This window comes from Zingiber officinale, chromosome 5A (assembly GCF_018446385.1).
Source record: "Zingiber officinale cultivar Zhangliang chromosome 5A, Zo_v1.1, whole genome shotgun sequence".
NCBI lineage: Eukaryota > Viridiplantae > Streptophyta > Magnoliopsida > Zingiberales > Zingiberaceae > Zingiber > Zingiber officinale.
Genome location: NC_055994.1, coordinates 23,051,852 through 23,076,377, shown reverse-complemented (window position 1 = coordinate 23,076,377; position 24,526 = coordinate 23,051,852). Strand labels below are relative to the sequence as shown.

The window sequence follows — 24,526 nt, the reverse complement described above, 5'->3', positions numbered from 1 at the left end:
AATCCCTGTTTCTTTTCTGCTTACTGCTTTATTTACTATTTCACTAATTGAGTTGAAAGCACGAGGATGTTATAGTTTATTTTTGTTTTCAGCAATTCACTCCCCTCTTGCCGACCTCCGCTGCACCTACAAGTGGTATCAGAGCCTGATCGCCTCAGAAGGACTAACCGCCAACTGAAGCACTACGATCAAGACGATGGTCGGAGCGAACATCCATCCCCCGAAGTTCGATAGAGACTTCGCCACATGGAAGCGCAAAATGGAGGTATTTTTTAAAACTGAATTTGACATTCTTTTAATAATGAAATATGACTATGCAGTTCCGAAAGATAAGGAGGAAAACACCTGGACGAAAAAGGAGCAAGCAGATTTCGTCACTAACGGAAAAGCTGAGTTCCACCTACTCAACGTTCTGCCGCCTCAGGAGGTAAATCGGATCGGAAGCTATGACTCCGCGAAAGATCTCTGGGAAAAATTCCTAGAGCTTCACGAAGGTACCTCCGAAGCAAAGCTAGCGAGGCGCGACATCCTCCGGACCCAGTTGACGAACCTCCGGATGAACCAAGGCGAGAAGGTAGCGCAACTCCAAGCGAGGATCAAAGAGCTGATAACTCAACTCAACAACCTTGGAGAAGAAGTAACGAACCGGGACTCGATCCGGCACGCGCTCAACGCTTTCCTGAGAACTCCCGATTGGGCCTCCTTAGTAGATGCGTACAACATCTCTAAGGACTTCGAGGTAAGTACATTAGAACAATTGTTTTCTACTTTTGAACTTTACAAATCTCGAGTTGCAGAGCCCAATGGAGTGGAGAAGACCAGTCAAAACATTGCCTTAAAGGCAAAAATAAACGGTTCTGACTCAGAAGCCTCGATCGATGAATCCGAAGCGGCACTACTGGTAAAACGCTTCAATAATTTTTTTTTAATACTAATAAGTTTAGATCGCAGAGGCATCAACGAAAGAAAAGAACGATTCGTTGCTACAACTGCAATGAAGAAGGGCATATCAAAGAGGACTGCCCAAAATTGAAGAGCAAACGGAAGGATAAGGAAAGGAGCAAGAATCCAGCTCGACCCAAACACAACCTAAAGCCCATGTGGGATGATTCGTCGTCCTCCGAATCAGAAGTCGAAGAATTCTCGGGAATAGCACTGATGGCCAACCATCAGCTAGAAGAAACGTCTAGCTCAGAGATGAGCATCGATGAAGGGGGAGGAACATAAGAAGAAGAAAGCAGCAGTGAAGGGGGAGCGTCACCAGATCAGGTAAGTAAGGTACGCAATCTAACGCCGACTCAGTCTTTTAAATTTATCAAGTCTCTGTCCAAAGAATTAGATCAATTAGAAAAAGAAAATACTGAATTAAATAATATCTTAGATAAATTTAAATCAGAAAATGAAAGTTTAAAATTAGAAATTGAAAAATTGAAATCTGCTGCATGCTTAAATCATTTTCCAAAAGTAAGGATTTATGGTAGATTAAATTGGTACATTAGAAACCATCAGGGTCAACTTAGAAAAGTGCCCAAGTATTATGTACCCCCTAAATTTTTGACTAATCGCGTAGGAAGGAATCTTTATTGGGTTCCAAAATCTTTGCTGGTTTAAAATTTTCTTTTAGTTAAAAGCTTACAGTGAGAAAATTAAACATTTAAATTCTTTATGGAAGCTTTGTCTAAGGAAGTGGTTGTTGCTCCAATAACCAAGAAGGCCTAGTGCCTCGCCACGACCTGGAAGCCGAAATATCAAAATGAAAATGTTTAATTAACTTTCTGATAAAAGCATTAAAATTGGAATTAAATAATGTTTTGAAAAGTTTTTAAACATTTCCTTAGAAATTCTCTTGAAAGCTTTGAAAAATCATTTTGAAAAGCTTTGATTTTTACTTAGAAATTTTACTTAGCAATTTTACTTAGAATTTTTTCCAAAAAAAAAACTTCATTTTACTTAGAAATATTTTTTCTTAGAAATTTTCTAACTTAAAAATTTATGCTAAATTTTTTCTGTTACCCCGTTTTTGCTGTGATCAAAGGGGGATAGAAAGGTACAAGCTTAGAGAAGTACATATTTAGGGGGAGAGAATTTTTTTTTAATTAAAAATATTCTTTTTGTAGTTGCAATTTTATTTATTGCAAACTAATGCTTAATATGTAAGTTTAGTAATTTTTCTTTTAAAATTACTTTTTCTGTCTATTTTTCACCCTAACTTGAACTTGGGTTGATGCACATCAAAAAGGGGGAGATTGTTGGTCCCCATGGGTGTTTTGATGTGATCAACCAAGTTAGTTAGGTCCTGCTGTGTTTGATCCTTGTGTCTGAGTGTGTAGGAGCTTAGGAGCGCAGGAAGTCAAGTGGAAGACGTAGCTAGCGAGAAGGACAGCACGAGAAGGGAGCCGACGGGCTCGATGCGTCCGAAGGATGAGTGAGCTGTGGAAGAGTACACCGGTGGGCGAGAAGAACATGCGCGACGTTCGAGGGATGTTAAGTCGGGGAGGAAGACTGCTCAAGGAGAAGGCCGGGAATTGGGTTCGGGTGAGCCCTATTTCGGTTTGCCGAAATCACCCAAAAGAATGGAGCGTCGAAAGCTAAAGAAAGCAAGCTGGAATTTGAGTTGCTAGCTTGGAGGCGCCTCCATCAGGCTTGGAGGCGCCTCCAGCTTGAAGGCGCCTTCAGCCTTGTTGAAGGCGCCTTCAACGGGTCAAATTGACCGTTTCGAGCTACGGATAAAGTTTTATCCGCTCACCCCTTGGAGGCGCCTTGGACCCCTATTGGAGGCGCCTTGGACCCTCGAGATTAGATTTCCAGAGGCTATTTAAAGGCCCCTGGAGTTAGGAATTCAATACAACTCAAGCAATCAATTGTGTAGCCATTCCTAGCAATAGTTCTAAGCTTCGAAAGTATAAAAGGCTTCTCTGCATTCAGTAAAGGAGATTCTTTTTAGTGCGTTTCTCATTGCCCTGGATTAACAACCTCCTTGGTTGTAACAAGGTTAAATCCTTGTTTCTTTTCTGCTTACTGCTTTATTACTTTACTGCTTTATTTACTATTGCACTAATTGAGTTGAAAGCACGAGGAGGGTATAGTTTATTTTTGTTTTCAGCAATTCACCCCCTCTTGCCGACCTCCGTTGCACCTACAAGTGGTATCAGAGTCTGATCGCCTCAGAAGGACTAACCGCCAACTGAAGCACTACGATCAAGACGATGGCCGGAACGAACATCCATCCCTTGAAGTTCGACGGAGACTTCACCACATGGAAGCGCAAAATGGAGGTACTTTTTAAAACTGAATTTGACATTCTTTTAATAATGAAATATGACTATGCAGTTCCGAAAGATAAGGAGGAAAACACCTGGACGAAAAAGGAGCAAGCAGATTTCGTCGCCAACGGAAAGGCTGAGTTCCACCTACTCAGCGTTTTGTCGCCTCAGGAGGTAAATCGGATCGGAAGCTATGACTCCGCAAAAGATCTCTAGGAAAAATTCCTGGAGCTTCACGAAGGTACCTCCGAAGCAAAGCTAGCGAGGCGCGACATCCTCCGGACCTAGTTGTTGAACCTCCTGATGAACCAAGGCGAGAAGGTAGCGCAACTCCAAGCGAGGATCAAAGAGCTGATAACTCAACTCAACAACCTTGGAGAAGAACTAACGAACCAGGACTCGATCCGATACGCGCTCAACGCTTTCCCGAGAACTCCCGATTGGGCCTCCTTAGTAGATGCGTACTACATCTCTAAGGACTTCGAGGTAAGTACTTTAGAACAATTGTTTTCTACTTTTGAACTTCACGAATCTCGAGTTGCAGAGCCCAATGGAGTGGAGAAGACCAGTCAGAACATTGCCTTAAAGGCAAAAATAAACGGTTTTGACTCAGAAGCCTCGGTCGACGAATCCGAAGCGGCACTACTGGTAAAACGCTTCAATAAATTTTTTAATACTAATAAGTTTAGATCGCAGAGGCATCAACGAAAGAAAAGAACGATTCGTTGCTACAACTACAATGAAGAAGGGCATATCAAAGAGGACTGTCCAAAATTGAAGAGCAAACAGAAGGATAAGGAAAGGAGCAAGAATCCAGCTTGACCCAAACACAACCTAAAGCCCATGTGGGATGATTCATCGTCCTCCGAATCAGAAGTCGAAGAATTCTCGGGAATATCACTGATGGCCAACCATCAGCTAGAAGAAACGTCTAGCTCAGAGATCAGCATCGATGAAGGGGAGGAACATCAGAAGAAGAAAGCAGCAGTGAAGGGGGAGCGTCACCAGATCAGGTAAGTAAGGTACGCAATCTAACCCCGACTCAGTCTTTTAAATTTATCAAGTCTCTGTCCAAAGAATTAGATCAATTAGAAAAAGAAAATGCTGAATTAAATAATATCTTAGATAAATTTAAATAAGAAAATGAAAGTTTAAAATTAGAAATTGAAAAATTGAAATCTGCTGCATGCTTAAATCATTTTCCAAAATTAAGGATTTATGGTAGATTAAATTGGTACATTAGAAACCATCAGGGTCAACTTAGAAAAGTGTCCAAGTATTATGTACCCCCTAAATTTTTGACTAATCCTGTAGGAAGGAATCTTTATTGGGTTCCAAAATCTTTGCTGGTTTAAAATTTTCTTTTAGTTAAAAGCTTACAGTGAGAAAATTAAACATTTAAATTCTTTATGGAAGCTTTGTCTAAGGAAGTGGTTGTTGCTCCAATAACCAAGAAGGCCTAGTGCCTCGCCACGACCTGGAAGCCGAAATATCAAAATGAAAATGTTTAATTAACTTTCTGATAAAAGCATTAAAATTGGAATTAAATAATGCTTTGAAAAGTTTTTAAACATTTCCTTAGAAATTCTCTTGAAAGCTTTGAAAAATCATTTTGAAAAGCTTTGATTTTTACTTAGAAATTTTACTTAGCAATTTTACTTAGAATTTTTTCCAAAAAAAAAACTTCATTTTACTTAGAAATATTTTTTCTTAGAAATTTTCTAACTTAAAAATTTATGCTAAATTTTTTCTGTTACCCCATTTTTGCTGTGATCAAAGGGGATAGAAAGGTACAAGTTTAAAGAAGTACATATTTAGGGGGAGAGAATTTTTTTTAATTAAAAATATTCTTTTTGTAGTTGCAATTTTATTTATTGCAAACTAATGCTTAATATGTAAGTTTAGTAATTTTTCTTTTAAAATTACTTTTTCTGTCTATTTTTCACCGTAACTTGAACTTGGGTTGATGCACATCAAAAAGGGGGAGATTGTTGGTCCCCGTGGGTGTTTTGATGTGATCAACCAAGTTGGTTAGGTCCTGCTGTGTTTGATCCTTGTGTCTGAGTGTGTAGGAGCTTAGGAGCGCAGGAAGTCGAGTGGAAGACGTAGCTAGCGAGAAGGACGGCACGAGAAGGGAGCCGACGGGCTCGGTGCGTCCGAAGGATGAGTGAGCTGTGGAAGAGTACACCGGTGGGCGAGAAGAACGTGCACGGCGTTCGAGGGATGTTAAGCCTGGGAGGAAGACTGCTCAAGGAGAAGGCCGGGAATTGGGTTCGGGTGAGCCCTATTCCGGTTGGCCGAAATCACCCAAAAGAATGAAGCGTCGAAAGCTGAAGAAAGCAAGCTGGAATTTGAGCTTCCAGCTTGGAGGCGCCTCCAGCTTGAAGGCGCCTTCAATAGGTCAAAATGATTGTTTCGAGCTGCAGATAAAGTTTTATCCGCTCACCCCTTGGAGGCGCCTTGGACCCCTATTGGAGGCGCCTTGGACCCTCGAGATCAGATTTCCAGAGGCTATTTAAAGGCCCCTGGAGCTAGGAATTCAATACAACTCAAGCAATCAATTGTGTAGCCATTCCTAGCAATAGTTCTAAGCTTCCAAAGTGTAAAAGGCTTCTCCGCCTTTAGTAAAGGAGATTCTTTTTAGTGCGCTTCTCATTGCCCTGGATTAACAACCTCCTTGGTTGTAACCAAGTTAAATCCCTGTTTCTTTTCTGATTACTGCTTTATTACTTTACTGCTTTATTTACTATTGCACTAATTGAGTTGAAAGCACGAGGAGGGTATAGTTTATTTTTGTTTTCAGCAATTCACCCCCCTCTTGCCGACCTCTACTGCACCTACAGAATTCACCTTTCACCTTCTCAAAAATATCTATGTAGAATTGCAATCAATCAATTTAATTCAAAACTTCCTTCCAACTGTTAAGTGATTAGCTATGAATCTGAGTGGATGATAACTTAGGAAGCCCTAACTTGTTTGGCTACTTGAAGCTCGGCAAGTAGGGCTTTATACTCAGCTTTGTTGTTGAATGCTTGAAAGTCAGGCCAGATAGAGAGTTGGAGTACATCCTCCCAAGGAGATATTAATAATATTCTGACACCAGTGCCTTATAAGTGGATGAACCATCCATATAGATTTTCCATGCTCCATCGACTTCCATGTTGGGAACTTTAGTTAAGAAATCTATCAAGGCTTGAGCTTTGATGGCTGTCCTTGGCTGATATTGGATATCGTACTCTTTTAGCTTAGTGGTCCACTTGATCAACTTCCCTAAGGCTTCTAGATTTGTTAACATCCGACCCAAAGTACTATTGGTAAGGATTGTGATAGGGTGAGAGAGAAAATATGACCTTAGTTAGAGAGTGGTAAGGGCCAACCCGAGAGCCAATTTCTCTAAATTGATGTATCTACTTTCAACGTCCTTCAGTAAGTGGCTTAAGAAATAGATAGGGTGTTAACATCATCCTCTACCATAGAGACTACTCCCTTAGATGATGATAAGTATACCCAAAGCATTTCCTCCACCATCAACTTGGAGAAGAGTGGTAAAGGGACAAATACTCCTTCAACTTGGTAAAAGTCTCATCGCACTTCCCATCCCACTCAAATTTGGAGGCTCTCTTTAACACCTTAAAGAAGGATAAACTCCGGTCAATTGAGATAGAGATGAATCGATAAAGCGCTATAATGCGCCTGACTAGTTGTTTTTCTTCCCTAGGGTTGCGGGGAGGAGGCATATTCTGTTAGTACCCCAAGATAGTTTTGATATGAACAACCAAGTCAGGCTAGGTCCTGATGGTCTTAACCCCTGAGTCTAAGTGTGCAAGAACTTAGGAGCACAAGAAGTCGAGCAAAAGACACAGCTAGTGAGAAGGACGACATGAAAGAGAGCCAACATACTTGGTGCATCTGAGGGATGAGGTGTTGTGGAAGAGTGTGCGGGTAGACGAGAAGGAGGCACGCAGCGTTTCCGAGGGACGAGAAGTCGGAGCGGAAGATTGCTCTAAGGCTGGAAGTTGGGTTTGGGTGAGCCCTATTCTGGATGGTCGAGATTACCCAAGTGAGCAAAGCCAGAGCAGAAGATCCAAACTAATGCGAGCGGGATCAGAGCGGAAGTACTTTTTGGTCCAGGTGCTCGGAACTAAAAGTTAGCCATTTGCAAAGTGGCACGTTCCACTGCGTCACGGATAAACTTTTATCCCATTTCAGGTGCCTGGAACCCTTCTAGGTGCCCCAAGCAGGGCTATAAAAGTAGCCCCACTCCCAGAAGCTAAACACAACATGAAAAAGAGAGAAATAACACTTGTAATTGATTTAGTTTTAGTTTAGCTTTCTAGTTGTGAGATTTAACTCTTGTAAGAGGCTTCTTCACTCAAAGGAGAATTTTAGTGAGCTTTACATCTTCCTTGGATTAACAACCTCCTCGGTTGTAACCAAGTAATTTCTTTGTGCCTCATTTTTTTAGTCTTTTAATTATTTTGTACAAGCGTTGATATTTATTAAGCTATAAAGTTTGAGGAAGGTTATTTTTCTTACAGGGCTATTCACCCCCTCTAGTCGGCCGCCAAGGGTCTTACAAGTGGTATCAGAGCCAAAACACCTCAGAAGAACTAACCACCGACTAAAGCACCGAGATGATGGCCAGACTGAGCATATGCCCACCGAAGTTTGAGGGAGAATTTGTGTTATGGAAAAAATGCATGGAGGTATTTTTTAAAACTAATTCTGAAATTCTTTTGATAATTAAATATGGTTTTGTATCTCCCAAAGACCAACAAGGAAATGAAAAGGAAGAACACTAATGGAGCAAGAAGGAGCAAGCAGACTTCGTAGTGAACGAATGAGCTGAGTTCCACCTACTCAGTGTACTTCCACCCCAAGAAGTAAATCGGATCAGAAATTATGAATCAGCAAAGGAACTTTGGGAGAAGTTCCTAGAACTACATGAAGGAACTTCTGAAGCAAAACTCGCGAGACAGGATCTGCTCCAGAACCAACTAATGAACCTCTGGAAGGAAGAAAGTGAAACAGTTGCATATCTACACTCGAGAATCAAAGAACTCATCACTAGAGTCATGAATCTCGAAGAAAAGGTAATGAACCGAGATTCATTAAGGTATGCTTTAAATGCATTCCCTAGGACACCTGAGTGGACCTCTAAGTCGACTCATTTTATATATCTAAGGACCTAGAAGTTAATTCATTAGAAAATCTTTTTTCCACCTCTAAACTTCACGAATCTAGATGTGTAGAGATGAAAAGGGACCCTTGTCAGAGCATTGCCCTAAAGGCAAGAACGAATAATCCAAACTCAAAAGCGTCAATCGAAGAAGATGAAGCAGCGCTATTAGTAAGAAAATTTAATAAATTTATTAAATCTAATAAATTTAAATTATAGACAAGAAAGCATTATCTAAACAAAAGGAAGGTCCGATGTTACAACTACAACGAAGAAGGGCACATCAAGGATGACTACCCTGAATTGAAGAACAAGGATAGGGAGAAGAACAAGAAGCCAGCCCAGCCTAAGCATAATCTAAAGGCAACGTGGGACAACACGTCATCCGAATTCAAAATCAAAGCCTATGTCGGACTAGCCCTAATGGCAAACCATCAAAAAGAAGATGAAAGCGGCTCAGAGATGAGCATCGATGAAGGGGGAGGATCATCAGAGGAAAGCTACAATGAAGGGGGAACATCAAAATATGAGGTAAGTCAGGTACGTGTCTTATCTCTTGAAAAGTCATTTCAATTTATTAAGATTCTTTCCAAAGATTTAGTAAAATTAGAAAAAGAAAATATAGACTTGAAAAGGTAATTAGCCAATACATGCCCCTTAGATTTGTTTGATAATTTAAAAATAGAAAATGATAAATTGAAAACAGAAATAGAAGATTTGAAAGTCGTGTATGCTCAAATAATCAAAATATTAGGAGATATAATAATTTAAACTGGTATTTTAAATACCATAAGGGCCAAATTAGGAAAATATAAAAAAAAATACATACCTAAGAAATTTCTGATTAATCCTATAGGAAGGAACCTATTTTGGGTTCCAAAATCATATTTAGATTAATTACTTTCTTAAGGCTTTCAGAAAGAAAGTTAAATGTTTAAATTCTTTAAGAGGTTTTGTCTAGAAGTGGTTGATGCTCCAATAACCAAAAAGGCTTAGTGCCTCACCACAGCCTGAAAGTTAATTACCGAATTGAATGTTTAATTGACTTACTGTGAATCATTCGACTAATGCTTTAAATTTTTGCTAGAAAAATTTATTTAAAAAGGTCTAATCATTAAAATTTATTCAAGTTAATCTAAACAATCTTTTGAAATTTTTTCCGTTAGAATTTTTTTATGAACTAGTGATCAAAATACAAATTTTTTAATTTTGCCAAAAATTCAACTTTCTGTGAATTTTTTTCTATTCAAACCTTGCTAAAGTTTTTATTATTAAAGGAGTTTTTTTAAAAAAAAATCAAAGTTTTTGAAAATTAACTTTTCACATTTTTTTTCCTTAAACATTTTAGACCTTCCAAGTAATATGTTTAACGTACCCCACTTTTAATGTGATCAAAAGGAGGAGTAGTAAACATTAAGTCTAGGGGGAGGTAGTACAATTTTAAATTTTTTATTTAATTTCTATATTTGTATTTTTTTTTGAAAAAATTATAACTATTTGTTTATGGTTTACCTTAACTTAACTTGGGTTGATCACATCAAAAAGGGGGAGATTGTTAGTACTTAAAGTTAGTTTTGATATGATCAAGCAAGTCAGGTTGGATCATGTTGGTTTTTAACCCTTGTGTCTAAATATGCAGGAACTTAGGAGCACATGAAGTCGAGCAAAAGACGCAACTAGCGAGAACGATGACACGGAAGAGAGCCGACGCGTTCGGTTCGTCTGAGGGATGAGGTGCTGTAGAAGAGTACATGCGAGGATGAGAAGGAGGCGCATGACGTTTCCGAGGGATGAGAAGCTGGAGCGGAAGATTGCTCTAAGGCTAGAAGTTGGGGTTTGAGTGTGTCCTATTTCAGATGGATAAGATCATCCAAGCGAGTGGAACCGGAGCAGAAGATCTGGATTAATACAAGAGGGACCGGAGTGGAAGACCCGGACCAAAAAGTCAATTGGAAGTTGACTTTCTAGTTCGAGCACTCGGAACCAAAAGTTAGCCTTGCAATGTGGTGTATCTTGCTATGTCGGGGATAAACTTTTATCCCATTCCAGGCGCCCCAAGCAAGGCTATAAAAGCAACCCTGCTCCCAAAAGCTAAACACAACAAGAAAAAGAGAGAAACAACACTTGTAATTGATTCAGTTTCAGTTTACTTTCTAGTTATGAGATTTAACTGTTGTAAGAGGCTTCTCCATCCAGAGGAGAATTTTAGTGAGTTTACATTTTCCTTGAATTAACAACCTCCCTGGTTGTAATCAAGTAATTTCTTTGTGCCTCATTTTTTTAGTCTTTTAATTATTTTGTACAAGTGTTGATATTTATTAAGGTATAAAATTTGAGGAAGGTTGTTTTTGTTTGTAGGACTATTCCCCTCGAGTTGGCCACCAAGGGTCCTACATATTCTTGAGTGTCTGGACTTTCTTGTGGCTTGCCTCTATTTCTCTCTCGTTGACTATGTATCCGATAAAATTTCCACTTTTAACCCCGAATCAGCATTTATTAGGGTTGAGTTTGAGATCATATTGTCTGATTGTACGCCATGTTTCCTCAATATTCGAGATTAGGGTCTCAGACTAGATAGACTTGATTAAAATATTGTCAACATACACCTCAATATTTCTTTTAATTTGGTGCTTAAAGATCCATGAGTCGTTAATAAGTTGCCTCTGTATTTTTTAAACCAAATGGGATGACAATATAATAAAAAGTTATGTTCGTAGTGACAAAATTAATCTTTTCTTGATCTTTTGATGCTAAGGGAATTTGATGATAACCTTGATATGCATCCAACATGCATATGACCTTATAGCCGGAAGTAGAATCAACTAGTTGATCGATAAGAGGAGAGGGTAGCAATCCTTTGGGTAGACTTTGTTGAGGTCATGGAAGTTTATACAGACCCTCCACTTGCCCCTAGCTTGGATACCAGCACCATGTTGGTAAGCCAAGTCGGGAATTTAACCTCCCGAATGTGCTCAACCTTGATTAACTTGTTGATTTCTGCCTGAATAACTTGGTCCTGCTTTGGTGAGAAATTTCACTTCTTTTACTAGACAGGCTGAACCTCTAGCAGTATGTTTAGCCGGTGAACCATCACAGTTGGGGAAACACCTATAACATGTAGGTACTTTGTGATAGTTTTGATGTGATCAACCAAGTTAAGTTAGGTCCTATTATGGTTTGATCCTTATGTCTAAGTGTGCAAGAACTTAGGAGCACAAGAAGTCGAACAAAAGATGCAGTTAGTGAGAAGGATGACACGAGGAGTAGACAGACTCGATACGTCTGAGGGATGAGGTGCTACGAAAGAGTACGCTGGCAAACAAGAAGGAAGCGCGCAGTGTTTCTGAGGGACGAGAAGCCGGAGTTGAAGATTGCTCGAGAAGGCCGGAAGATGGGTTCGGGTGAGCCCAATTCCGGATGGCTAAAATCATCCAAACGAGCAGAGCCAGAGTAGAAGCCCGGACAAAAAGTCAACCTAGAGTTGACTCTTGTCAGAGCACCTAGAGCTATTCTGAGTGCCCGGAGTCCGAGTGCTTAGACCACTTTGGTGCCATCTGGGGTGCCTGGACTCCTCGACGCTACGGATTAGCATCAATAACGGTTTGGGAGCCCAGAGTTGGTCCGGGCGCTCAGAGAGGGATAAAATTTTGTCCCATGTTCCTTGCGTAGCCATTTACGAGAAGATGAGATTTGCCATGCTGGGGGCACCCGGATTGTACCACATCAGCAAACGGTCAGTTTCGACCAGTGAGCCATAAATAGAGCCCTAGGCTTCTCCATTTAGAACAACACTTTCTGTACTTTGAATTACATTTCTGTTTTCAAGTTATGTGCTTCCAACGCTTGTAAGAGGCTTCTTCTCCTACGCCAAAAGGATAATTTGATTAGTGCTTTCAACATCTTGGATTAACAGCCTTCCCAATTTTAACTAAGTAAAAAAATTGGTAGCCTCTTTTAATTTATGCATTTTAGTTTATTTTAGTAAAGTGTTTGTCTTAATCAAACTATAAGTTTTGAGAAAGGTACTTGTTTTATTGTGAAAGACAATTCACCCTCTCTTACTGGTTGCAAGGGGCATACAATTGGTATCATAGCAAGGTTGCTTCAGAAGGACTAACCGTCAACTGAAGCACAAAAAATGGCCAGAGCTAGCATCTACCCACCAATGTTCGAGGGTGAGTTCGCATTTTGAAAACGCCGAATGGAGGTATACTTTAAAATCGAATTCAATATTTCACTAATGATTAAGTACGATTTTGAAATACTCAAAAGCAAAGAAGGAAAAGAACTTGAGGAGCATCGATGGGTTGAAAAGTAGCGCAATAATTTTATGGCTAATGGTAAGGCAGAGTTCCACCTTCTGAGCATTCTGCCTGCTCAAGATTTCAACAAAATCGATAACTATAAGAGTGCAAAAGAACTGTGGGAAAAGTTCTTGAAGCTCTATGAAGAACCAAAAGAAGATAAATCCAACTCCTCGATGAACACCGAATTAGAAGAATCCGAGACCGAGAAAATTGAAGAAACAACTCTTATAGTTGAATACCTACCTGGAGACAAAGAAAGCTTATTCGAGATGAGCATCGATGAAGGAGGAGAGTGTTCAGAAGAAAGCAACGATGAAGGGGGGCATCTATCGACGAAAATGATATGGTAAGTCAGGTATGTAAACTTCCTCCAAATTAACTGTCTGAGTGTATTAAAATGATAAGTAGATCTGTGTGTAAAACTAGATCTAAGTATGTAAAGTCAAAGAAATAATATGCATGCTTAAAAGAAGAATTTAGAAATTAATAGATGAAAATATAAAAGTAAAAAATAAAATAGAAATGCTAGAAAAGGATAATTTATGCTTAAATTTTTTACAAGCTCCAAAAATAAATTTTAAACATCATCAAAAGCTTAACTGGTATTTTAGATATCATAAGGGTCAAATTACAAAAGTAGATAGATAATTAATTCTCAAAAATATTTAATTAATCTAGTAGGTAGGAACCTAGATTGAGTTCTAAAATCATATCTAGATTAAAATCTTTATGTATGTTTTATTTTTAATTTGATTTATTTTTTTACTTAAAATTGTCTAATGGTTTCAAATAAATTGTTTCATTTAATTTATGTTTGAAATTAATTTTATCTTAATTTTTCCAAGAAAGAGGATTTTATTACTTATCTATAAAAAAAATTCAAAATTTTTTTGACCATTGTATTATTCTTTATGAATTTTTTAATAAAAATTATATTCTTTAATTTAAAATTATTTCATAGAGTTATTTTTGAAAATGTTATTTTTATGTGATAAAATATCATGTTCTGTATCAAATAAAATATTTTCAATTTTTTTTTGACTATTATTGAATTTTCTATGAATTATTTATATAAATAATAATTTTTAATATTAAAAATTACTCGAAGATTCAATTTTTAAAAATTTATTTTTTTATGAAAAAAGACTTGCTCTTTGATATCTTCAGAAAATTTTCCAAGAGTTTTTGAGTTTAGAAACTATTTTAAGCAATTTTTAAGAAAATACATCTTTCTGTAGAAAATAATTGATTAGTGTTTAAATTAATTTCATTTTTTATGAAAATTTGATCACTTCTTTAAATATGTCTCTTTAGCCGGTATAAAAATTTTTAGAATTTTTCTGCAATTAAAAATAATTTTAAAATTATTTTTCCAAAATTGATTTATAATAAAACTTCATTATTTTTCTGAATGTTGGTCATTTTTTTCTTTATAGATTATTTCAAATTTATTTCAAAACTTTGAAGATTTTCTCAATTTTTAATATGATCAAAGGGCGAGTATTAGAGATTAAGTCTAGGAGGCGGGTATATTTTTAATTTTGAATTACATGTTATTAATTTCAAATAATGTACCTATTATTATTCTATTATTTGTTTTGGTTTACCCTAACTTAACTTAGGCTACTCATATCAAAAAGGGAGATATTGTAGGTACCCCATGGGAGTTTTGATGTAATCAATCAAGTTAAGTTAGGTCCTGTTGTGCTTTGATCCTTGTGTCTAAGTGTATAGGAACTTAGGAGCACAAGAAATTGAGTGAAAGACACAGCTAGTGAGAAGGATGGCATAGGAAGGAGTCGACGGGCTCGGTGCGTCCGACGGACAAGATACTACGGAAAAGTACGATGGCGAACGAGAAGGAAGCGTGCAGTATTTTTGAGGGATGAGAAGCCGGAGCGGAAGATTACTCGAGAATATCGGAAGATGGGTTCAGGTGAGCCCAATTTCGGATGGTCGAAATTACCCAAGCGAACAGAGTCGGAGCAGAAGCCCGGACAAAAAGTCAACTTAGAGTTGACTCTTGTTCGGGCGCCAGGACTCCGGGTGCCTGGAGCTAGTCTGGGCACCCATACCACTTTGGTGCCATCCAGGGTGCCTCGACTCCTCGACGCTGCGCATCAGCATTAGAAATGGTCTGGGCGGGAGCGGGATAAAATTTTATCCCATGTCCATTACGTAGTCGTTTGCAAGAAGATGAGATTTGCCACACTGGGGGGCGCCTAGGGAGGGTCTAGGTGTCCGGACCGTGCCACGTCAATAAATGGTCAGTTTCGACCAGTGGGCTATAAATAGAGTCTTGGTCTTCTCCATTTAGAGTACCACTTTCTGTACTTCGAATTACATTTCTATTTTCAAGTTCTGTGCTTCCAACGCTTATAAGAGGCTTCTCCGCTTACGTCAAAAGGAGAATTTGATTAGTGTTTTCAATGTCTTGGATTAACAACCTCCTCAGTTGTAACCAAGTAAAGATCGGTAGCCCCTTTTAATTTATACATTTTAGTTTATTTTAGTAAAGTGTTTGTCTTAATTAAGCTGTAAGTTTTCAGAAAGGTACTTGTTTTATTGTGCAGGGCAATTCACCCTTCTCTTACCTGCCGCAATGGACCTACATAACATCCTTCGACAACCAGGTGAAGGCATCATGGTTGCGTGAGAGACATACAATTAATTCTTGTTGAAGCCCTGAAGGGAGGTTGGTAGCTACTTGGATGACCCTGTCCGGACGACCAGGATGAACTTGAACATTTTCATGATTCTTCTCTGGTTAGGAGATCAACGCCTCCTGGATAACTTAGATAGCAATATCCTGAGTCTGACGAGTCTTATACGAGTCGGTCTGGATTATATCAATGTAACATTTTCTTGCCACCAATTGGTACCTTTTACTTCCCCGACCTGACTTCCAACTGGGACTTTATTTTATAATGAAAAGTGGAGACTACTTCTTGGAAGGTACCCAGTGCCGACCTCTCTAGTATGATATTGTAAGCAGAAACTATGTTCACGATGATAAAGGACGTTTGTCAAGTCCACATTAATAGCTCCTCCTCCAAGAAAAGGTAGAGGTTAATTTTGTCGATTGGCTAACTTCATGCCCATGAAATCGTAAAGGGGGTATGTATAGGATAATGTTTCTCCCTGTCTAACTGTATTTGATCAAAAGTTGTTTTAAAAATGATGTTGATAGAATTATAGGTATCACCCTTTTTACTGGTAACTGTCGATGAAAGCCTCAATCACTAAAGCATTATCATGGGGGTCTCGATCCTTGCCAAATCCTTGGCCTAAAGTTAATTGAAAGGTCTTTTCCTTTTCCCCAACTAGTGCTAATGGTGTGACTCTCTAGCCTTCTACCATGAGCCTTTCAAGCTCGAGTGGAGTCCCTATCTATAGGGTCACCTAACAGGTGCACAGTCCCTCAGGCATTAGTCTTGTCCTTGCCCTTTGTGTTTTTTTTCCCTTCTCATCCGCCTTCTGATGAGACCTGGAGGAACATCGGGGCTCCTTAAATGGAGAACAAGATCATCAACTCGAGAGACGATCGGTATTAGTATCACGATTAGAATGGTGATGACGCTTGTAAGGGTCAGGAGATTTTCTTTTGCTAGGCCAATTCCAATTGGCATTCCGCTAATCAGTTACTCGTTTAAATTCCCTCGCATATTACTGACAATCACGAGTGGAATGAGTGTTTAATTGATGATAAGCACAATATTGAATCACCTCGGGAGACCCTTGATCGGATTCAGGAGCAGTTGTTGGGGCCACTTCCACCACCTACACCACCTTTTCCCTTCTCTAATTTGTAAACTCTCAATTCCACAAGGGCGGGAAGGGGCTCTACGATCTGAGTGAGTAGAGACGGGATCTGAAGTTAACATTTCTTTTCTTTTCATAGATTGGGCTTCCTCAACTTAAACATACTTAAGTGCTCGGGCTTGCAACCCATCGAGGTCGGTTGGGGGCTTATTCATTAGGGATCTAAAGAAATTTTCTTTGATCAAACCCTATGATAAAGCACTAACTTGCACCTCGAGAAAACTAGGGGAGCATCCATGATGACCCAGTTGAATTGTTGTAGATACTCCTTTTCTTTGGGTTTTACTTGAGAGCAAATAAATCATGTGGAGTTTTTTTTTATATCGTCGATTGATGGTGAGTGTTGCATAAATACTGTCTTAAATTCTTTGAAAGTTCGAATAGAGGAAGCGTGAAGACAGCTGAACCACCTTTATGTCGAGTTCGAGAGTGTCGTTAAGAAGACTCAGGACTTCACGCCATCTGTATGCAGATGTAATGGGAGGCATTTTCAAATTTGCATATATGATCTTTAGGGTCAATAGTATTGTTATATTCTCCAATCTACAACACTCAAAAGTGTCTTGATTACTTGTCCTCGAGGATTCTCCTTGAGAGCGGAGGAACTCGAGGGGCATTTACCCTGTTAGACATAGGGGCCTTTCCCTTCAAAGTGTCCCGATGGAGAGTTTTTCCCGAAGATTCCATAGAGGATTCCCTTGTGACAAATTTGTTGATTGGTGTAGGGCAAACAGTCTGTAGAGTTCCCGTGGGCCAGGGCATCTTCTGATGAGGTGCTAGCGTCGCTTCCACTGACCGAGGTGGTTGCTTGGTTGTGGGATTGGTTCCCGGTAGAGGGTTGTTGGGACTGTCCTTACAATACTGCATTCACTATAGCTACTACTAATTTGTCGAAATTTTCTGTTACTATGGCGATTACATTGGGTCTTGCGGTGTCATTCATCCTAATATCTCAGTTAAGGTCTTAACTCAGTGTTCCCTTAAACGAAACCAATTTAATTGTACTTGATAATGCTGACGAGCGAACCACCGGTGAGTTGGCGTGAATGCCAACTTGATCGCCAATCGCCTAATGACAACGAGGATTGGTAGAGAGATCCGTTGTAGCCTGGTCAGAAGAACATGAAAGAAAAATGGTTAGATTGACATGACGATCAGGGGTTCCCTACGTAGCCACTCCGATGCTCAAGTTAGTTGTCGACGGAGGCGAAGGAAGAAAAACAAAAAAGATATATTTAGGATTTTGGATGTGTGTGTTGGCGTACATGTGACCCCATGAGAAGGCTATTTTTATAGGGTGATGATTAATCTCTACGTTCTCCACGTATCCTGAGATTCACGAGATTGTTATTTTTTTCTAAAATAATCTAAAATTTCAAGATCCACACGAGTGTTATCCTCTTCCTGAAATAGTCCAAAATCTCTAGATCTACGTGAGCAGTCGGGTGTACCAAGGAGGTGGAGGTACTACAGAGATAGGGGCACTGAGGAAGTGGGGGTGCTACAAAGACGGGTGCCAACGAATCGTGCGCCACATAGATTGGTCAACTTGGTTTCTCTTAGCTTGAACCATCATCTCAACAAGACTACAATTCTCCCTTATCTACGTGACACTCTGATTATTCCCCATGTCAGCAGAGCTTTTAGGAATTGTTACAATCCTTTAGTGAAAGGATTGAGTTGCTCTCTATCCAAATATTCTCAACTGATGCTTTTTCTTGACAACAAATGGTAGCTCGAGTTTCATGGAGGGTCTAGAAACTCAGGCCTGAAACTGACATGATAGTGGACGAAAAATGCACTCTTTTTTGTTTTTTTCCTTTATATCCTGAAGGACCATCACATAAACAAACAAACCACGCCGCATCTTCTTTACAAACAAGCAAAGGAAAAGATGGTTCCATCAACCAGAAAGGAAGCGATTTTTGGCTCTCCTGATAGGCAAACCAGAAGGTAATGAAGCAGAAGGAAACCATCATCTTGCAGGTGTTCCAATTGATGGTCTACCAAAAAAACGAAGATTGAAAGTCCCAACGACGAAATCTATAGAACATACCAGGAGGTAGCTCAAACCCATACAGAGAATAAAAGTGGTGCTCGACATGGTCTCAACCACAGCAAGAATCTTTACCAGAGACAGTGGCATAATTGGGCAATAAGGACAAGTCATACCATGGAAAAGAAAAGGGTATGGATCGCAGTGAGTTGTAGCAACCCCTTAGTTAAGAATGCTTCTTAACCAGGCCAACAGTTTGTTTTTCTTCCCAAACATGGATTGGAATATATATGAATAGCCAAAATATTAAGGACACGATTTTAAATCTCAAAGATATTTAGCTTCCACTTGCATTTAGTCTTTTCTAATTTTTAATATATTTTTTCACATTTGGAAAGAATATAATTATTTTTTCTATTATAACAACTTCTATTTTATTAAAAATATAATTTTGAATAGTAGAAGTATGCATACTCTTCTGTTTTTTTTATGTAAACACTAGTATATTTCCTTGATAACATTCTAAGAATTTGAATATTTTTGGTATTAAAAAACATTACTACATTTTTTTGTCATGATATTCCTAAAATTTATAATTTTTCCAGAAATAAAAAAATGAAAATTATATTTTAATTGTTGGTTTAATATTCTAGCTAATTACATGAGTTAACAAATCAACAAACCAGCTAACAGGCATATAAATTAGCTCTTTCGTTGTAAGGAATTTAAAAACTGGTATAAATAAGTTGCCAAAAAGAATTGAGAATTCATTCAACAACACCAAGTCCGAAAAAGCAAATGCCTCTTAGATACATAAACACAATACCAAGAACATACCCAAACATAGAGCACATAAAAACTGCTGAAAAAACTAAGCAAGTCAGCGTCAGATTGCCCAAAATCATGAAAAGATAACTTTTCATAGTAAGAATTAGTTCAGTTATTAACAAGCTGCATGAAATTAATATATTGCAAATCTAGATTGCTACAAGAATGAATGCTATGGAGTTCAAAGCAAATAGCAGAGAAACAGTTGACAGCAGATAAAGAATTTTTACACATGGGTAGAACGGACGCTTAGACTGCGTGGATAGGGCTGCCGCTACTTTGGTTCAGATCAGGCAGAGCCACAGAAGAGTTGGCGTGAAAGGCAGACTGCCTTGAGGTAGAAGATCCTACTAATTTGAGGGAAAGAGCAGAGGGATCCGGGGCATAGTCCATGCTGTCGCCAATGCTGAGTTTGGACATGCCAACAACCTCCTCAATGTTTAGTGCTTCCTTTGGGACAACCGGAATGGGCTTTACGATCTCATGAGAATCCCTCATTGCTTCCTCTTTCGAAACAGCAGTCAGATTTGGAGTCCAAAATGGCAATTGCACTGGAATGAAAGCAGTGTAGATTGCAGGTATCATTGCTATGGAGTTTTGATCAGGATGGATGCTCTCTGTTAGTTCTGGAACATATTTGGTTGCTGAAGCTTCCAAAAGATTAGTTCCTTGTTGTTCGCTGCCATGCAGCATTGCCAAGCGATTTGTGTTATCTGGTTCATTAGGAGGTGAATGGGGCCTCGAGTGTTCTTCATGGACTGGGATTTGCTCGATTGGCTGCAAAAAAGAAATAGAACAGATATAGATTAAGCTACAAAGTTTAAAACACTCTAGAATCTAAGCAAAACTAAATATAAGTGCAGTTTGAAGCAAGCATGGGATTTTTCAGGACCATGTCAAATAGGCTTGAGCGTCTCTTTCTTCTTGATGCATTACTCTGTCGAATGAAATACTTCTGGGCATGGCTTGCAACCTGTGTTGGAGTCCTGGAAATGACAAAGTTCCGAGCAATTCCACGCCAATCACCTTTTCCTAGTTTTTGAAGACCCAGCAAGAACATTCGATGCTCTTCTTCAGTCCATGGTACACCTGCAATACAGCAGATGAACTTTATGTTGGTTACGTTATAGCATGATTTAATTTTTTGCCAAAGAATTCATAGGTTGAGAAAGGTAAGCTGATAGATGGTATTGTCAAAATATAGTCTTCACCATTAAAGACGGATAATTAACTATAATAAACAAAATGACTCAAAAGAAATTCAGTGTAATATTTGCTAGAAGATTGCATTATCCATTGATATTACAGAAGAGAGAATTTCATTCACAAGTAAACAAAAATGTAACTAGTGCAATTACAAAAGGTTTGATGTTGTGATGTCCGTACCATCCTAGACTCTGTGGCCATGAAAAGACAGGATATCCTCCGGATGTTAAAGATAGGACTAGCGCCCACATTAAAAGAAACTCTTAAAGATGCATTGCCACATTAAAGTCATGTTGGGATGGTGAACACGTCTTAGGCTACTAGCATTCAACTTTCACATTACCACAAAATCTCTCAACTATGATCCTCAAAACCACTCTCACTTAAATCTGATCCTGCAATGCCTATCTACAGTTCTTTACAATATTAGCTGCTACATATTTTCTTATAAATAATCTTATAAGGAAATTCCTGAATATGTTATGTAAATGATTTAGCAAATTCAGATGAGTGAAAAATAGGAGGGTAAAGCAATAAAATCAATGGAATGGAAAATGCTCGAGAACAACACCAAACGGACTAAGACAATTTGACTAAAAACTAAAAAAAAAGATATAAAAAGACCATGGAAACTATTATTAGAGTAGATTGGTCAATTCAGATTGTTCCTAGATTACGTTAATCATTTCAGGATTCAATTCTCAATTCCATACCAGATATTAAAAACCCAAGAAAGTAATATGGTCCATGATGAACACATTTCAGTAGGTAACCTCCTTCCCAATGTCACAAATACAAATTTAAGCTGGTCAACTTCCACCTACGCTTTCACTAAAAATGAGAATATAATCAAAATAAATTTCAAGAACTTGCCTTGTAAAAAAGATCAGTAGAACTGTGTTTTAATGAAGGTAGAAGGTGCATTAGGTAGCCCAAAAACTGATCAATTATTCCTGTAATCCTTCATAGTTCATGTTCGGGGTTTGGAGACAGCTATGTTGGAGTATAAATTTGACGATATCTGTTAATGAGTTCAGTCTTAAAGAACCAACAAGGTCCAGATATCAAACATAGTAAGATGTCATCAAGTTAAGGACAATGTAGGAGTGTTCTCTCCTTATCATCCTTTTTTGGTGCGTGAAGGGGAAAAAAATGAGGATGGATCACTCTCTTGGATGCACCCTCTTTTGTTAAATCAGCAACTTGATGATTTAACTCGGCATACTAACTACGATTGATCCTATAATGAGCTCTGATAAGAAAAATCCTGAAATAAGATCAATAATCTGTTCTCTGTCCCTTGTAAGAGGCAACTACCAAAGAAGCTAATCAAGTGTATAATCCTTGAAGTCCTCTAATAAGGTTATTTTCTTATCCTCATGTTTAAACACAAAGTGTTAGTTTTGCCCGTCCCTCAAGTTGTAGACCTAGAATCATCTCAACAGAAGATATAACCCATAACATTCCAGCATATTAGGGACATAAGTGGGAATATAAATTGGTACTCTCCAGCTCAAGATGATTTATCTGCTGATTTCTTATACCCATGCAACTTTATAGTGGTCAGGATGATGCTTGATATCAATTATGACTTTGCAACGATGATTCTTATATTGTTTATGAAAAATCCTGATCTCTAACCCAAATCATCTACCCTAAGTTATGAAAGTGTATAACAAACAATAACCATCATGTGTTGAGTTATGCCAATCACAGCATCCTCATTCTTAGTAGCTACATGGGCAATAAATTAGCCCTCTCTTGATTCAAGAATACTACTACATGGAATAGGTTCCTACAATGGAAATATGAAAAGTTTCCTAATCCACTGCAGTAAAAAGCATCTAGAAGTATTGCTGCATATCTTTTGTATTGCCCTTAAAACCTCAGAGTTGTGGTGCTATTGAACCTCAAGGTTATTGTAAAGCTCTAATTGCTTGATCCAGTTGATGTACAGTTAATTAATTCCTAGTTAGGTTGGTTATAAAAAAATTACTAGTTTGTTAAGTCAGAGAGCCAGCAAGGTAACGGTACATCTCACATTGAATTTCATGATGTTCCCATGCGAAATTGATTAAGGGTGGGATCATATATGGATCCTCTTCAAAATCACAGCAAAACAGGATCACATAAATTTGATTGTATTCAAGATCTGCCAGAAAACCTTGTTTATCGATGTTCAGTTGTAACAAGAGCTTTTACATATACTGAAGGTAAGTAATTTTATTTATGTTTGCCTTATTTCATCCAATACTGATATGGAAGGAAGTCCAGTCCTATTCAAGCTGTGCTTTGCATTGATCCTCTAACATTACCTTAGACGACCTAAACCTTCCTTTGTCCTTAGCCATGTCATACACCATATGATTTTAACCATTATAAAAACTCCTCCCACCCCCTAGCCATCTGACCCATGATTTACCTTTCTTCACATAACCTAGGGACGGGCTGTGAGCATAATCACCTTTTGCTACAATGTGGTAGAGTAGGTATTCTATCAGTTCATGTTCCCTTCTTCCCTTCTTCTTGAGAGGAAGGTGCATGCATGGAGTACAATCAGTTTTCTAAGATATCAACATAATTTTAGTAAGTAATTTAATTAATCAATAAATTGGTTTGATCCATGTTAGGTTTAATATGGAAATGTGGGGCAATGGCCCAGGAATTATTATGAATGCATAAATAGACAGGAAAACATAATCTTTTTATCTCTCCTTTTCAGATTCCTGAAAATTCTATCTAGCGGAATTTTTTTTGAGAAACATGAACAGATAATGTATTTACATTGATTGATAAGATAAGCCACTTGATTATAAGCTAATCCTCCAAGTGATGTGCAGATAACCAATAATCTGTGCATGAATTTCGGATCCCAATAAGCTGATGCTATGGCCATTATGTCGTATTTTTCAACTCCAAAATCTACCAAATTATGAAAACTCAAAAAATAAAAAAAAATAAAAAAATAAAAAAATAGTGATGGTACACCAGGAGGCACGATTAACCCCTCAGATGAGGCGGGCATTGAGCCAACCGGGTGCTCTCACGACCCATCAAAATTAACTTGTCTTTGGGAGAAATTTTTTGGTTGTTTAAAGATTTTGATGAGATATTTGGAGATCACAAACAGAAACGAGACAGACATTACCGGAGAAAAAACAAGGAAAAAGAGGATTTTTCGAAGAACAATGAAGAAGAAAGGATAAGAAAAATTAGGGTAAAAGCTGGGACCTTTTTTGCGGCAAATAGAAGAGCTGGTGGCATGGGCGTCATCGGAGGCATAACCCGCGACGGAATCGGCGGGGTGTTCTCCAGTCGGTTCGGCCGAGGGGGACGCGCCGGCGTTGGAAAGGGTAATCGAGGAAGAAAGGCACCCCATGCTAGCGCTCTTCTTCATCGCCCCCACGCCCTCCGTAAGGCGTACCCCAAAGATCCGCACCCCGACCCCGCCGCCGCGCGCCGGGCACGTGCGCGAGTTATGCCCGTTGTTGCCGCAGTGTGAGCATCGCCTCGTCATCTCCGCCGCTCGTCCGGTGAGTAAGTCGCGTTGGTGGTGATGGAGGCCGCCTCGCCGGAGCACTCCCTTCTCACGTGCGGCGGTGCGCGCTGAACGAGCGACAACATAACAAAAAGCCACAAGTGAACGCTATTTTAATACCGCAAGGAATCAAATTGGAAAATCTTTCATTTTACCCCCTCAGAGTTTACCCAATCGACACGTATCCCAAAACCTTTTAATCCTAATAAATTTATACCAAAACGACAAACTCCGAAATAGTTCGACGGTCTCAAAGGTCCGAGGGCCATGTCCGGAAAATCCCATAAAATCATGGGGTGAATTAAAATTTCCCAATCAAGAAAAAAGGGCAAGCAATAACTCCGCGCAACAAACCGAACGTCGAAGTGAGCGGTCGAAGCTCCTCCG

General features: G+C 38.9%; 1 protein-coding gene across 1 annotated transcript; it reads right to left on the bottom strand.

Moving 5' to 3' along the window:
• Positions 1 to 19,458: 19,458 nt before the first annotated feature.
• On the bottom strand, positions 19,459 to 24,232 carry LOC121980313 (transcription factor MYBS3-like). The gene is made up of 3 exons (XM_042532306.1): positions 23,833 to 24,232; positions 20,288 to 20,484; positions 19,459 to 20,172 (listed from the first exon to the last, which is right to left on the bottom strand). Exons 1-3 carry the CDS (start codon positions 24,116 to 24,118, stop codon positions 19,645 to 19,647), a joined length of 1,011 nt encoding a protein of 336 aa, XP_042388240.1. The 5' UTR covers positions 24,119 to 24,232; the 3' UTR covers positions 19,459 to 19,644.
• Positions 24,233 to 24,526: the final 294 nt, after the last annotated feature.

Coding starts and splice junctions, on each gene's coding strand:
- LOC121980313 (XM_042532306.1), bottom strand. CDS start 24,118: ATGACGAGGCGATGCTCACACTGCGGCAACAACGGGCATAACTCGCGC. Junction 20,485..23,832: donor TTCTATTTGCCGCAAAAAAG/GTCCCAGCTTTT, acceptor GCTGTATTGCAG/GTGTACCATGGACTGAAGAA. Junction 20,173..20,287: donor GCTCAAGCCTATTTGACATG/GTCCTGAAAAAT, acceptor TCTTTTTTGCAG/CCAATCGAGCAAATCCCAGT.